The sequence below is a fragment of the Syngnathoides biaculeatus genome, chromosome 23 (assembly GCF_019802595.1).
Source record: "Syngnathoides biaculeatus isolate LvHL_M chromosome 23, ASM1980259v1, whole genome shotgun sequence".
Classification (NCBI taxonomy): domain Eukaryota; kingdom Metazoa; phylum Chordata; class Actinopteri; order Syngnathiformes; family Syngnathidae; genus Syngnathoides; species Syngnathoides biaculeatus.
In genome coordinates this window covers 13394104-13410501 of record NC_084662.1, presented here as the reverse complement: position 1 = coordinate 13410501, position 16398 = coordinate 13394104, and the positions used below count along the sequence as shown (strand labels likewise).

The following is a 16398-nucleotide window of genomic DNA, read 5'->3' as shown; positions in this document are numbered from 1 at the left end:
GACATTGGGGAACGAGGACAATGTTGTTTTTATTGGTAGATTATGTCGTAATGTTTTGATCTGTAGCAAGAGATTACCATGTAATGTGAAGAAACTCATCCTTATTATTTAGATTAATATGTGTTATTGTGTAACAATTGTACTCCCTTTTCCTATGGAGAAAAACGTCCAGTATCTGAATGTGTGTGGAACAAGCCGTGGAAAAGATGAAGTCATAAGTGAAGGTACGCTGATGGCTCCCTGTTTCCGATTGCTTTCACAATGATCCAATTTAATAATATATCTTTCCATGGCCTCAAAAATACGATGCTTGTTAAATCTCTGTTTACATGTCAACTTTGCAATACGCACAGAGATTATTACACTTAAAGCTCCAGCAAGAAAGTACTATTTTTAGTACCCTGCCGTACGCCAATGCATTCATATTGAATCGAGACCACTGCTTCCATCGCGTCTCTTACTTTGCTGTTTTTGGAAGTAGCTTCCTTTTTCCATGTGTCTTTCCGACTTCCTGTTCCTTTTGACTCTATATCCGCTTCCGCACCCCTATAAATTCCGCCTGGCAACAAGTGGCCGTGCAAAACATGTGACACAACCAGGAAAGACAATTTGATCTATTGTTTCACATTGCTGCATCTGCTAGATAACGCATTGTTTTTCTGTTTGGTTTTATAATTCCGTGTGAATGGTTTAGTTTGTCTATGTTAAAATTCTTCTGTCATTTATTTGCAGAATTTTACTGGTTTAAGTCCAATTTATCAAGATATATCAGTTTAGGTGCAGGGGTGCGTGTAAACATTTCACACATACTGATCCAAAAATAGGCGGCACAGACGTGCAACTGGTTTAGCGTTGGCCTCACAGCTCTGAAGACCGGGGTTCAAATCCCAGCCCTTCCTGCGTGGCATTTGCATGTTCTCCCTGTGCTTGCATGGGTTTTCTCCGTGCGCTCCGGTCCCCCCAAACCCAAACCCAAAAACATACATTCATTGGAGATTCTAAATTGCCCCTAGGTGTGATTGTGAGTGTGACTGGGATAGGCTGCAGCACTTCGGCGACCCCTGTGAGGATAAGCAGCTCAGAAAATGGATATGGATGGATGATAAAATAAAAAAAAGTAGTACTTTGGGGGACATTTTATAGATTTTGACGTGATCACTCTGTAGTAAGGTGATCATCTTTGTTTTGTTCTACTTATTTAGTTTTAAACTCCAGCTTCATTTGAGATATCCATTCATCCATCCATTTTCTTCGCCGCTTGTGCTCACGAGGGTCGCAGAGAGTGCTGGAGCCTATCCCAGCTGTCAAGGGGCAGGAGGCGGGGTACGCCCTGAACTGGTTGCCAGCCAATCGCAGGGCACATAGAGAAAAACAGCCGCACTCACAATCACATCTTCGGGTAATTTAAGAGTTTCCAATTATTGTCGCATGTTTTTGGGATGTGGGAGGAAACCCGAGTGCCCGGAGGAAACCCACGCAGGCGGGGCCGGGATTGAACCCGGGACCTCAGAACTGTGTTTACCAGCTGATCCACCATGCCGCCCCACTTGAGATATATTTTAAGTAATGTTGCCACATTTTGTTTGAAGAAAAAAAAAAAAAAAAAACAAAAAAAAAAAACGGGTACTACAACAACTTCCCAAATATTCAGTTGAGTAAATAACATAAAATATGTCCTGCTCAACAGAAAATGTGCTTTCATGCCACTTAAGTAGGATATCCTCCTGAAAGTCACGCGCTCTAACAAATCTAAACATGGTTCTATTTTTGTGAACGACGTAAATCCTTCGTGGCGGGCGCCGCCACTGTGCGCCAGAGGCAGGCTGGACCCTTGTCGATAATTTTGTAGACAAGCGCAGCCCCGTGGAAGTAACGGTGGGCGGGCCGCAAGACTGCGGTAGTGTTTACAGTCAACTGACATTCTCAAGGGAGGAGGAGGAAGAAGAGGACGATGCGTAATCGCAGTGATCTGTGCGTGAGTGTCGCCGCCCGGCCCTGGTTTTGGAAACAGACAATATGAGCAGGTTAGCCACAATGAGCTGGCGGCTTAAATACGAGCGCGTGACTTGGTATCTTTCTGCCAATGCCCTCATCAAATTCACCAAAATTCACCACGGTCTAAGCTTGAGTTCAGACGAATTTTCTGCCACTAGATTGTCACGCCAAGGACGGCCCTTCTGCTTTGCCATGGTGGTGCAGAATTGGCAAATGTGTGTGACATTTTGTGCAAAATTGCACCGAATTCTCATGAGAGTAGCTTTGATAACGCCGGTTAGTAGTAACCTTGCGGTGACCCCTCAGCCACGAACACAACAGGTGGTCGTCCTTCTTCATCCGCTGCCGCTGAGACAGGTGCTTCCTCCCGCGATGAGGAGCGGGAGCGAGGGAGGGCTGCCCCCGTCATTGTTACGCCGGATAATGGGGTGAAAAAACCAAGGAAGGAGGCGTTTTAATTCATACGCTTCCACCTTATGTCAAAAGACGTGTAAATACCCCACCACTTAGTCAATGAATGGGAATAAGAGGTCATTTTTCCCCCCCAATGCAAACACCCTCATTCAAACTGTCAGTGTTTGTCTCCCCCTGGTTAAAAAGGACAATGGTTTCAGTGACCTATATTTGGCAAAGGCGGACAGGAAAACGTCCCTTTTGCATCGTGGGGTATTCTTCAAAAAGAAAAGAATCGGATGAAGGCCGGGATCATCCTTTGACCTGAAATGTGTACCTTCAAACATTTCCATTCTACCCCCAATTTGAACGTCTTCACCCCACCCCAAGCAAAAAAAAAAAAAAAAAAAAACAGGACAGAAACATTCATATGCTCCCCTTCAGCCCGCCCTCCGCCTCATCACCCACTTTCGCTTTGCATAATTCTCGACTATACCGACGACTAACCTTTTGTTCTGAAATGTGACGTGTGAAGATAAATCTGAAAGTAAGAACTGCGCGGAATGCGTCACAGGACATCTGAGTGTCTGATCGACACTGGCATCCAAACAACGCGCTTTTCTTTTTACGTCTGAGGCAGCGCCACGCCATTCAAACCTGTTTCCAAGGGCTTATCGGCGCGGTAAAGAAGCCAGTGCATCGCGCCTTGGCGTGTTGAAACCGTCGCTTAGATGATGCCGCCGACAACGACACGGCAAGTTAAAAGCCCGTTTCTAGGAATGAGTCACTTTTATTTGACTTCAGAGGGCTCAACCTGTGTTCCTTCGAGGCCCTTCAGTTACGTGCCGCTTCGTTTTGCCTTATCGGCGCGCTATCGGCCTCGTGCAAAGAATGGGCGCCAGTGATAATTATAGTCAAATCAAGATTGATTGATCAAGTCAGGCGAGGAAGGAAGGGACGGAAGAGAGGGGAGGGGAGGGGGAGGCGAGCAGAAAGAAAGACGAGGGAGAGGTGGAGGTCTCTCCTTCACTGTCACGTAGATAAGAGCTGATGATGGAGATTCCCGGTGGACCCACATAGCCTTTAGCTCGAGGTGTAAAGGTCAACATTTACAACCGTGCTCGTCACACATATGGCCTAAACTGTTTGGAGAGGAAAAAATAAATTACATGCAACAAAATAAGGGCTTGTGAGTCAAATAGCAAATAAGAATGCAAAACGTTGAAAGGCAGATATCGACAAAAACTTAAAGGTCAAGTGTCATCCCTATAAACATTCTAAATTAGATATTGAAATGAAAAATACATATAACATTATTCACTTCAATGTCCATACGAAAACATTTATATGAGCGGAGGGCGCGTCATCCATGCACCAAATTGTGGAAGTGTCATTCGACATCCAAGTGGTCGCCGTGTTAGCTGCATCTACTGTCCGTGACGTCACCCCGGACATTTGTCATTGAAAAGACGCTGTGGCCCCTACTATGGAACACGCCCCTTCTGACACGGAAGAAGAGAACATCTCACAATCGAGTGAAGTGTCCGGGGCAATATAACCCTATCGTTTCGAGCCATATTTAGATGATATGCGGATCACTTCTAACTAACAACAGACTCCCAGACAGTGTGTATGGGCCAGCCCGGCCGAAGCCGTGCTCGTCCGCGAGGCACAACGTGGCAGCCTTCGCCGGTGAGCCCGACACGGAAGCCTTCGCCGGCGAGCCCGACGCGCACATCGACACGTTTACCACCCCTGTCATATGTACGCGGATCTTTTGTTACATTATGAGAGACGGATTATGTGGTCGCCCCCAAACTATTATTTTTTTTAAGTAACTGTACACACACCTATCTGTCATTTGGAACCCACGAAGCTCTCGTCCTTTGCACCCGTGCAATCCATTTCTCACGACGAACCGGGCCTCTTGGAAACTTATGAAGGGTAAATCCATCCTCCCGAGTGTTCGAGCAATATCCAGGAATGCAACGAGCCGGCATTTTGGTTAACACGAAGGAACAACGAGTCTTCCCGCAGGTAAAACTAATAGAAACCAATGAGTCCGCTTGAGCGCGCTACTGCCTCCAACGTCACTTCCTGCTTCTTGTCGAAAACAAATCCCTCGAGAGGATTTTCATGGCGGGAGTTACAAAAAGCCACATACGTCAAAATCATGTTTTGTGGTGAAAAAAAACAGATGGCTCCATATAGGGCTGACGTTTTTACATTAATAACATACTAAAAATCATGCATTTCATGACACTTGACCTTTAACTAGTGAGTCATTGCTTATAATTTGTTTTTTATTTTCGCGATTGTAATTGAAAGACATGTTTAATGACGACAAGCTGCCCACCGCCAGCCAGGAATGAAGTGGCATTTCTTCCGCTGCTTCTTCCAACCTTCACTGCATAGTGAGAATATTTTATCCTGTCGACAGGGGGCGCTCACTTTGGCACACGTCCAAGCAGACCGAACGTCCCCTCTTGACGGTGCTCTTTGGCGGCCGTATGGCAGCAAAGGTTCGAGCGGGTCCCCTGTGTCCAATGTGTTAGGTCTTAAGTTAATGTTGTACGTCTTCCAGAGAATCATTTCAAAATATCCACTTCGGGCATTGGAGCAATTTTTGTTATTACGTAACTCCCGAACACTGGCGTCCAGAATGGCTTTTCACTACCCCGCCGCTTACCGTGACGATGCAATTGTAAGTAAATCGCGTTACCCCGATTAGCCTTAGCATGCTAATAAGCAGCGTTGCTGTCATTTGTGCGGTTTCATTCATTGACTGTAACGCCTTCTTTTGTTAGCATGCTAGTTAGCTTAGCGGGGTTAGCCAAGCTAGCTCCCGTGACAGCCTCTCCCACATTTCTGGATGAATTCCGGACCTTTCCTCGCTAATTATGATTAAAGGATCACGTAGAATTCTGACACGAGCTGTTTACTTAGCCTAGGTGGGTGATTATCATCTGTTTACTTATGCTAGGTGGATGATTATCATGGCTACAAAATACCAGATCCGTACAGCTGGCTGGAGGACCCCGACAGTGAAAAAACACAGGTAAATAAAGTATTTGACTCAAACCTGGTGACTTGTGCGCCAAGGGAAGTACACCGTTCTCACTTTAACTCAAAGTCTGGCTTCAAAACATTTTGCTCAATATTTCATGAACTGCCTCAAATAACATACTGCACTCAATTTAGTGGGTCAGTCTAGTTGAGTCGTCCAATCGTCCCAAAAGATATTTTCAAGAACAACAACTAACTCTGAGACCACGTCATTCAATTTGATTTCACAGGCATTCGTCAGTGCTCAAAATCAGCTCACGTTGCCATTTTTGGAGCACTGTGAGGTGCGGGATCTGTTCAAGGAGCGCATGACCGAGCTGTACGATTATCCCAAGTATAGTTGTCCCTTCAAAAGGGGAAATAGGTAAGGCTGGCATCTGCACAACACAATTCTTGATCATTTGTTCGTAATAACCCAGTTCATGGTTATCATGTTTTGATGTTCGTCCGTCCTCATATGCAGGTACTTTCACTTTTTCAATACTGGCCTTCAGAACCAGAGTGTGATGTATGTGCAGGAAAACCTCGATGCGGAGCCTACTGTGTTTTTGGATCCTAACACATTTTCTGACGACGGGACGGTTGCATTACGAGGTAAAGCTCAAGACCAAATTTCTTAACATTGATTTTTTTTTTTTTTTTTTTTTTTTAATGAGCCCAATTGACAAATATAACTTTCTCTCCCTTTTAAGGCTACGCTTTCTCGGAAGATGGAGAGTACTTGGCGTACGGCACTAGTGCCAGCGGTTCGGACTGGGTGGAGATGCACTTCCTGCGCGTGGAAGGCGCCGTTCCTCTGGAGGATCACCTGCAGCGGGTCAAGTTCAGCTGCATGTCGTGGACGCATGACGGGAAGGGCCTTTTCTACAACTCTTACCCTGAGCAGGAAGGCAAAAGCGACGGTGAGGTCACGGCACATCATATCAGGAAAATTAAGTGTTTGATATTCTAGATAGTTTTGAAATGACACCAGAAATAAATCGATCCTTCTTCGTTCCATAGTGGGCTTAAATGAAATACATGTGTTGCAGGTTACTTCCAACCTGTTTTGTGATAGTTACTGTCCTTTGGGAGTAATTGGATCATTAATATCTATGACTTGTAATGCATGAACATTACTTCGTCACGTTTGACGTCACCAAAAGAACTGCAATATTCTAATTTAGGGAGCTTTAATACATAGCAACAATGGAAAAACAAATCACGACTGAAAAGACATTTAACCTTTTTTTACATCCCAAAAAACAACTAGTGTACTTTTTCCTCCAAATCAACGAGTAACTGTTTGTTTTTACAGCCAGACGTTCAAATAAAGAAGTATTTTAGCTCTCCTGATATCAATTTGATAATTTCCATTCATTTGAATTTAGTAGTACTTTTTCAATGGAACTTATATTGGTAGAAAAGTAAAAGCTGTAACAATGGCGAAAAAGCAAAACTTGATATTTATGGATAATAATTCCTTGCTGCTGATAAGAATACTTTTTCCATTCTTTTTTTTTTTTTCTTCAGTCAAATATTCCTGCTTCTTTCTCCTTTCCTTCCTGATGTGACGTTAGCGTGTGCTGCCACATCTGTATGTGTTACACGTATTGAAGAATTGACTAAAGTACCTTGTAAATGTAGTCCGTACATATGTACTATTGAGCTTTATAAATAAAAAATGGTTCCCCAAGGCATCCTCAGCATGTTTTTGAAACATGTTTGCGAAATGGCACAATAAACATTTTTCTTGCTCTAGTAGTCCTAATATATTGAATGGCATCTATTTTATCTGATACATAGAATGTGACTGATAAACCAGCCAATGAGGGTGTAGTAAAAGTGTGGAAGATTTCGTTCTTGGAGCCAGAAACCCAAGTGACAGCAAAGCGAAACAACACATCCCAAATTATTTTTCTTTCACCAATTCAAAGCATTAATGGCACCCTACATGTGTTCTCTTCCAGGCACCGAGACCTCGACTAACTTGGACCAGAAGCTGTACTTCCACGTTTTAGGAACCCCGCAGTCAGAGGACGTCCTCTGCGCCGAGTTTCCCGATCATCCCAAGTGGATGAGCGGCGCCGAGGTCGTTGCTCGCCCTCCAAAATGAGGATGAACTCGTGTTTGTGCTTAGTTCGTCATACTTACAGAAAGGTGTTTATTGTTCTGCAGGTTTCAGATGATGGCCGCTATGTGCTGCTGTCCATCAGGGAAGGCTGCGATCCTGTCAACAGATTGTGGTATTGTGACCTCAAGAAGACACCTCAGGGCATTACAGGCACGTTTGACACTACTGTATCAGTCACTCACATTTGACGAGCGCGTTCACGCCATCGCACTCGCAAATCTGAACTTTCGAGCACGAAAAATAACACGAGTAGAAAAAAATAGATATTGAAAGGCGTCGCTTATATTGTATAGTCTCGATTTTAATTTACGTGTTTATTTCATAAACATTGACAAAACATGTCTGCTCCTAAACAATCAGTATTCACCCGGAAACAGGAAATGCAAGTTAACCGTACTGAGCATGTATGGAAGTGATGCCAAAAGCGCATGTCCTGAGCTGCTTCACGTACTGCGAGCGTATTTACGTCGAAAGTTATCAACATCACGAGCCACGTCAAAGGAAACTCAGTTACACCGAGGGGTGCTCAATGTGTCGATCGCGAGGCAGTTTTGGTTGATCTTGTGATGGCGTGCCCAAAAAAACCCAAAAAGACGTTCGACTATCATCCACCTCGTCGCTTGATTCAATGTGGCCAATTTGTCGAGCGCACGAACATAAAGGCGCGTTCTAGCAAGCTGGCCTCCTATTTACGGCAGTCGCAGTGATGCGCGTGTGCACCCCTCTACATGCTTTAGGAAGATCCAGATTTCATTAATTGATTGACAATAGATAGCGCCGTAAATTTCGCTAGATTACAACAATACATCATGATTGGCGACAGGAATGTTTGTTACAATGTATCGCTAGCGAGCTAACGCCGATTATGTTGAAATAAACTTTCAGCATTTTCAAAACATTGCAGGTATAGAGCCTTCGTGTTTATTCCTTGACATTTAACTTTTTCTTCAGTTAAAGTTTGTCAGATCAAGAATTTTTATTGATGAAAAATTTTAAATACCATTTTCCATCATGTGCTACTAATATCAATTAAATTGGGAAATGATCATTTCTGAGTTTGAAATTTATTTTATTTTTAATTTACAGTTATTCAATGAGTTATTTTAAGGTCTTGAGATTCCATCCCTAATCACACCCGCAACTTTATCTGCGAGCATGACTGACCACATGCGTAAATTTTTCAAATGTGAGTGACAGCTGTATGAGCTTTGTATTATCTAAATGGTTTTTCCCTTTATACCCCCGTTAGCCCAAATTGTTGCTGTATTCTAACACTACGTTATCACAGTAGTGAAGCCATAATAACGGGAAATATTTGTATGAAAAACACTACAACTACACTACACTACAATCACATAACTTTACTATAAAGACTGCTAAATTAATTCTAATTTAGTGGGAAATGCAATGAGCACAGGCCCACAAAGGGCATCTGTGTTGCATGTTATAACGCTTTAGGTAATAGATACATGACCACAATCTGTGTCCGATTGGCTGCTTGCCCTTCTCACAGTTTTTCCCTCGTGACGTGGTCACGTGTTCAAGTCTCAAGTCTGCCGTCTCTCCTCTCTATAAATCCAGGACTTTTGCCATGGGTGAAGCTCATCGACAACTTTGACGCCGAATACGAGTACGTAACCAACGAGGGCACGGTGTTCACGTTCAAGACCAACCTGGATGCCCCACGTTACCGCCTCATTAACATCGACTTTGCCTCGCCAGCTCAGAGTGACTGGGTGGAGCTGATCCCCCAGCATGACAAGGACGTCATCGGTAAGCAGCAGCAGCAGCAGCAGCCAGAATCCTCCAGCTCTGTTCATTTCCTTCATTTCACGTTCAGTCTGCGTTTTGCTCTCTGATGTTCGCAGTATTCGCCACGTGCACATTCTCCCTCTATTTGTTTGTGTGCTTCCTCCACGACGTGAAGAATGTCTTGAAAATGTATCGTCTCAGTTCCGGGCAGGAGCTCAGGACCTTCCCTCTGGATGTCGGTTCTGTGGTCGGATTCACGGGAAGGAAGCGCGACTCTGAGATCTTTTACTATTTTACCTCATTTCTCTCGCCAGGTACAATTGAACTGGAATGAATGCTGAAGGATGTGTGTGAATTTTGAAGTATTGCTCTCTTGAAAACTTTGTTCAAATCACATTAAAGAGAAGTGTAAATGTGCTTCAAAAAAATGAAAAATGTAGTTCATTTGTAATATCCTGGGCTAAGATTTAAAAGTAAATCTCCCAAAAGTGACAAACAGCAAAATAGAAACTAAACTATAACAAAGAAATATATACACATGCCTACTGATTTTTTTTGTTCCCTGATTATTTTTGTTTTGCCCTGCGATTGATGGCTGGTGATCTGTCCCGCCTGAACGCTGAAAGTCACCCGGCGTAGTGGCTAGAGCAGGTTGTCCAGTCACTGGTTCAAATCCCAGCTATGACTGTTAGTGTTGAAGTGTCCTTTGGCAAGACACTGCACCCTACATTTCTCCCTGTGAGCATGACGGCAGCAGTCAGCCTTGAGTGTATGAATGGATGAATGTGAGGCTTTGCAAAGCACTTTGTGAACTGAGATAAAGCGTGAAATCAGCACAGACAATTACCGTAATTCCCAGCCTACAGAGCGCACCTGGTTATAAGCCTCACCCAGTACATTTGTAAAAAAAAAAAAAAAAAAAAACCCATTTGGTACATACATACGCCGCAGTTGTGTGAAAGCCGCAAGTGCCCACATTGAAACACGAGATATTTACAAAGAAAGACGGTACACAGAGAGTTTAACGCTATCGCCGCCGCGCTAACAGCTGTTTTTAAAAAAACAAAAACAAAAAAACCCATGTAGGTAGCGCTAACAGGGTCGAACCGGTAAAAGTCACTTCTTTGCCACATATATTCCACCGGTCTCGCTCTTATCTTTGTGCCCTCTTGCGGCCGTTAGAAAAAATGCACAAATTAGCATAAACCGCAGGGTTGGAAGCGTGTGGGGGGAAAAAACAGTTGCGGCTTATAGGCCGGAAATTACAGTAAGTGTTTTACACTGTGAAAGAATCAAGCCCAGTCTTCTTCTGGTACTTGCTAAGTAGTGAAGTCCATACTCAACATAACTATGATGAAACAAACATTAGAGCAGTCGAATTCCATATGGTCAACAAAATTATTAAGAAATCAAGATTTGCAATTAAAAAAAAAACACTCAAGTGACTGAATTTACGCTATGTTCTCTTTTTTTCATCCAGCCATCATTTATCATTGCGACTTGACCAAGGATCCTCTGCACCCGCACATCTTTCGAGAGGTCACAGTCAAAGGCTTTGACCCCTCAGACTACCAGACCACCCAGGTAACATCAGTGGATTTGATACACCTGCCGCCCCTGGCCATCTTTCCCATTTCTCCACCGTGCGCTGCTTCTTGTCCAGATCTTCTACGCCTCCAAGGACGGCACTCAGATCCCCATGTTCATCGTTCACAAGAAGGGCATCAAGCTGGACGGCTCCCACCCGGGCTTCCTGTACGGCTACGGTGGCTTCAATATCTCCATCACGCCGAGCTACAGCGTCTCGCGGCTAATCTTCGTGCGCCACCTGGGTGGAGTCCTGGCCGTCGCCAACATCAGGGGAGGCGGGGAGTATGGCGAAACCTGGCACAAAGGTGATGAAATTGAAATTAATTAACTCAGTGGCAGTCAGGGAAATTTGCTTTATAGCAGTGATTTGTACAATATACCTTTACTGTAATGTTCTCACGTAGGAAAGGAGAGGCACAGTCATCAATACACGTATCAGTTTTTTTTTTTTAAATCCCGGGAAAACACGAACACACAATTAGTGAATAGGAGCTGCTATCTTCCACAGCTCACACCAATCACATCACATGAACTCAAGGATGCAAACACGATTCAAAGAGTGCCTAGAAGGGGGTTTGCAACAGGCACTAAATTGGAATTGGTCATTTCATCCTGTCGTGTAAATCAAGCCTACCATAGTTTCCGGCCTACAAACCGCAACTTTTTTCACACACTTTCAACTCTGCGGCTTATGCGTTGATGCGGCTAATTTGTGCATTTTTTTCTAACGGCCTCAAGGGGGCAGTCGAGCGGAAAAGGGTGAGACCGGTGGGATATATGTGCCGAGGAAGTGACTTTTACCGGGCCGGCTGTGTTAGCGCTGCGCTACCGTGTTACTGCCGCGTCTTAGTGATTTTTACCAGTGTGTGATTTTTTTTTTTTTTATTATTATTATTTTTTTATTTAACTGACTGTTAGAGCGGCGCCAACATTAACCTGGCGGCGCTAGCACTAAACTGTCTGTGTACCGTCTTTCTTTACACATATCTGGTGTTTCAATGTCAGTTTCAATGTGGGCACTTGCGGCTTTTACACGGCTGCGATGTATGTATGTACCAAATGGTATTTCCTTTACAAATAAACTGGGTGAGGCTTATAACCAGGTGCGCTCTGTAGGCCGGGAGTTATGGAAAATATGACCTGTCAATAGATCAGAGATGCAGACGCATTTTTGACATTTGATGGACAACTCCAGCTTCCGTTGTGGTTTTGATCGCTAGTTATCTTGACTATCAATTGAAGACTAAATTGTTTTTAGTTTTAAGTGTGAATGTGACCCTGATGAGGAAAAACAGTACAGAAAATGGATAGAATTATGTAGCTGTGAATCACTGACATAAGTATGTTTCACAAGGCCACTAATGAGTGATACTCCGCTCTGTCTTTTAGCTGGCATGTTGGCCAACAAGCAGAACTGCTTCACAGACTTTCAGTGTGCAGCTGAGTACCTCATCAAGGAAGGGTACACATCTCCGTCCAAGCTCACCATCAATGGAGGCTCAAACGGCGGCCTGCTTGTAGGTACGCGTCACCCAGAGATGGTAACAAAACAGCTTCTTCCTTATTTCTGCGGCCGCCTGTGATGTATTTTTCGTGGCACGCAGCGGCCTGCGTGAACCAGCGGCCTGAGCTGTTCGGCTGCGCTGTCGCTCAAGTCGGCGTCATGGACATGCTCAAGTTCCATAAGTTCACTATCGGCCACGCGTGGACCACCGACTTCGGCTGCTCGGAAGAAAAAGAGCAGTTTGAGTGGCTCATCAGGTAAGTGACACACATGGTCACTTTCATAGTTTACAGCTTTAGTTGCAATGCTTCCACTGAGTTTGGATTTAATTTTAATGCCTCACCAGGTGCTACCACAAAAAGACAAATTTGGTAAATTTAACTTGAGTACCGTAATACCCAGCCTCAGGAGCGCACCTGGTTGCAAGCCTCACCGAGTACATTTGTAAAGGAAATACCATTTGGTATATACATACGCTGCAGCTGTGTAAAAGCAGCAAGTGCCCACATTGAAACCGACATTGAAACACGAGATATTTACAAAGACAGTACACAGAAAGAGTTTAACTCTATCGCGGCACTAAAGCTAGTGCTAATGCTAGTGCTGCGCTAACGCTAGTGGTGAAGATAGCTCTGTGCTAAAGCTAGCGCTAATGCTAACAGGGCCGGTTAAAATAAAACTTACTGGTAAATATCACTGAGACAATGCCAGTAACACGCTAGCACAATGCTAACAGGGCCGGTAAAAGTCACTTCCTCTGCACATATATTCCACCGGTCTCATTCTTACCTTTTCCGCTCGAGTGCCCCCCTTGCGTCTGTTAGAAAAAATACACAAATTAGCTGTATCACCACATAAACCGCACGGTTGAAAGCATGTGGAAAAAAGTCGCGGCTTGTAAGCCGGAATTTATGGTATGTTGGTCAGCTTCCGTTTCCATTAAGATTCAACTCAATACACCAAAAATACAGACAAACGCTAATTGATGGAGTCGCCATAGCTGACATCGTCTTGACTTCTTTAGGCCGCAAATAAAGTGAGTGCATCCTCTGCTGGTTGGAGCAAACTAGTGCACTCCATTCTGCTTCATCCTTGCATCCATTTTTCGTTCCGCCTCTTGTCACTTGTCACGGGCATGCTACAGCCTGTCCCAGCATTCTTTCGGCGATGGGCGGGGTTCAACCTGAGCTTGGTGCCAGCCGATTACAGCCATTATGCCTCTATACACAAATAATTACGAATGTATTCTACACACACACAAAAAAAATACTCAAATAGCTGACAGTTATGCCCAGAAAATGACATTCTAAGCAACACAGGTCTGTCATGGTTTTGAGATGTACTATATATTTTATAATCACATAGCTTCATATAATAGGGCAATGGAATGTGCATTAAATATGTTGATATTTAGCCAAGATTATTTTAAAAGAAAAGACTGCTGCAATATTAACTACTCAACAAAAAAATGGCTTTTTGTCTGATATTTCTGGATAAACCTGAATGCATGATAACCTTCACAGGTGGACTTAATGTGAGCTTCTAGGTCAAAATTCACAATATGCATCATTATGCACATCCTGAAATTCCACCCCTTTGCCGGGTGTTCCTCATTTTTGTGAGCAGTTTAAACAAAATTAGGAACATTTATTTGATATGTAATTGTCTTGTAAATATTCGGGGTATGCACTTAACATATTTAAAGAGGGAAACTAATGTTCATCTGTTTCCCCACACGTTCATCTAATGGTCCGCTCCACCAGATACTCGCCCCTCCACAACATCAGAGTCCCAGAGGACAACGGGGTCCAGTACCCCGCCGTCCTCCTGCTGACGGGCGATCACGACGACCGCGTGGTGCCCCTCCACTCACTCAAATACATCGCCACGCTGCAGCACACGGTGGGCCGCAGCGGCAAGCAGTCCAACCCCCTGTTCATCCTCGTTGACACCAAATCGGGCCACGGCGCCGGCAAGCCCACCAGCAAGGTCATCCAGGAAGTGGCGGATACCTACGCCTTTATCGCCCGCTGTCTCAAAATCTCCTGGGTCAAATAACTCGCCATGCCGGGTCGACGTGTGTGTGCGCGCGCGCGCGCATGTGTATGTGCCCCGCCTCCTCCCTCCCATGCCCTCCTCGAAGAACTCCAGTTGCACTTATCGAAAGCACCGCAAGCTAATGTGCGAAGGCCATAATGCTGTAAGAGGGGGAGGCGGGGTTACTGTGATCAGCCAATCAGCTGCTGTCATTAGGCTCAAATGGCAACTGCGGCGGACGCCCCGCCTACGTTATTTATTATTGATATCTCAGCTTGCACATTTCTCATGAGGCTGCACCGTACAAAGGATGTTGTGTGTATGTGTGTGTAGTTCCATACAAATTCACTGATTTCTACCTCTTGACATAGGCCGATTGTTATCATTGGAAAGGGAGCATCAAATAATAAACATCTTTTTTAAGCGGTGATATATCTGCCGGGTGGTTCTTCCCCTAAATATTATATGCGAAAAGTGGCATTGTAGTGGTAGAAATCAGGCACTATTAATGTGTAAAAAAAAAAAATTAAAAATACATGTTTTAGGGTTTTTTTTTTTATGTTTGCTTACTTTTATTGCCACTTCTTGACAGTCAATGACATTACACTGTACATCGCATTTTTTTTTTTTAAACTTGCAGAATAAGGTCAATTAAAAGCATGCAGCAACATTTTAGTTAAAGAAAAATGAATCTCAAAGCTCCGTCCTGGAAGTTCTCTTTAGATTCTTTTCCACGATGCACAAAATATACACATTAGTGAAGTCATTTCAAATAAATTGACATTCTGCCAAAAACGCTTGCTTTAATCTTCACTACCCAGAAGTTGACCTCCACTGTTTTTTTTTATTTTTTATTTTTTACTTCGGTGCATGACTAGAGCGCACAAGGCTCATATGTTACCCAATATGGAAAAAGCCCAATAATTGCCACATCCTGTTGCACAATTTGGGCTTGATTAATATAACTTTTATGATGGCTGACTAGTTTCGAACAGATTGTGAGCGTTAACTAAAGAATTTGTGCAGGGTGAGCATTTTAAAGCGAGGCCGGAAGCCGCATTTGAACCCCCAACCCAAGAACTGTGCGGTGGATAAGCTAACTACTCATCTTGAATTTCATCTGTCTGTTTTAAACTAATATATAAATTTAGAAAAAGTTAATTCCGTTTCACAGTTCTACATCTACTTGTATTAGAATCCCTTATATGAAAACAAAATTCAATTTCTCATCATAATAATGCGTTTCCGTAAATGCCCTTGAGGGGGCGCCTTTGAGCAAAGAACCCACCCCTGCAACTACAAAACTGCAGGGCCTGGAGCAAGTGTGGACTTTACATGATATCATCTTATATTTATGAATGCGACTGCATAAAATGTCGCATTCACTTGTCTGACAAAAAAAGTTGCTCTTCGGGTGTGTATACAAATGAAAAAAAAAAAGAAAAAATGAAAATGTGGTGTGTTTTACAACATGTAGAATAATTTGAGGTTGTTGTTTTTTTTGCCTGTTCTTTTACATAATTTTTTTTTACACTTTTTCGCCAGCTGCTATTTCGTCTCCTCGTTTGGGATGAATTAATGGCCAGTTTGTCACCATTGGGGGCGCTCTGTCATTTAATTCCACATCAATAAGTAAAAGTAGTATAAAGTATGTGTAATGAAGCTCAGAAAAGGGAAGAGGACATTTAGGAGGATTTTGTCCCACGATGGAGTTATAATGCACCTCATCTCCTTTGGGGGCCCCGTCACTGTTTAAATATTCGTCAAATTTAAAGATGAGCAATGAAAGCAAGAGTTTCTTTTTTTAAATATTATTATTGAATCCAAGCCGCCTCTTTTAGAGAAGAAAAAAAATCTTAACCAAATGACTGTGGTGTGGTGAACCGCTGCTCATCTTACGTTGCAATGTGACGATTAAATATTCATGCATGGAAAATGTGTTTAATTG

The 16398-nt window shown here is 43.5% G+C and overlaps 1 protein-coding gene across 1 annotated transcript; it reads left to right on the top strand.

Annotated features, from left to right (window-relative positions):
• Window positions 1-3453: 3453 nt before the first annotated feature.
• prep (prolyl endopeptidase) lies at window positions 3454-14878 on the top strand. The gene is made up of 14 exons (XM_061811665.1): window positions 3454-5092; window positions 5372-5446; window positions 5685-5818; window positions 5918-6048; window positions 6147-6356; window positions 7404-7525; window positions 7612-7717; window positions 9149-9340; window positions 9436-9633; window positions 10800-10903; window positions 10983-11214; window positions 12299-12430; window positions 12514-12670; window positions 14177-14878. Exons 1-14 carry the CDS (start codon window positions 4757-4759, stop codon window positions 14469-14471), a joined length of 2424 nt encoding a protein of 807 aa, XP_061667649.1. The 5' UTR covers window positions 3454-4756; the 3' UTR covers window positions 14472-14878.
• Window positions 14879-16398: the final 1520 nt, after the last annotated feature.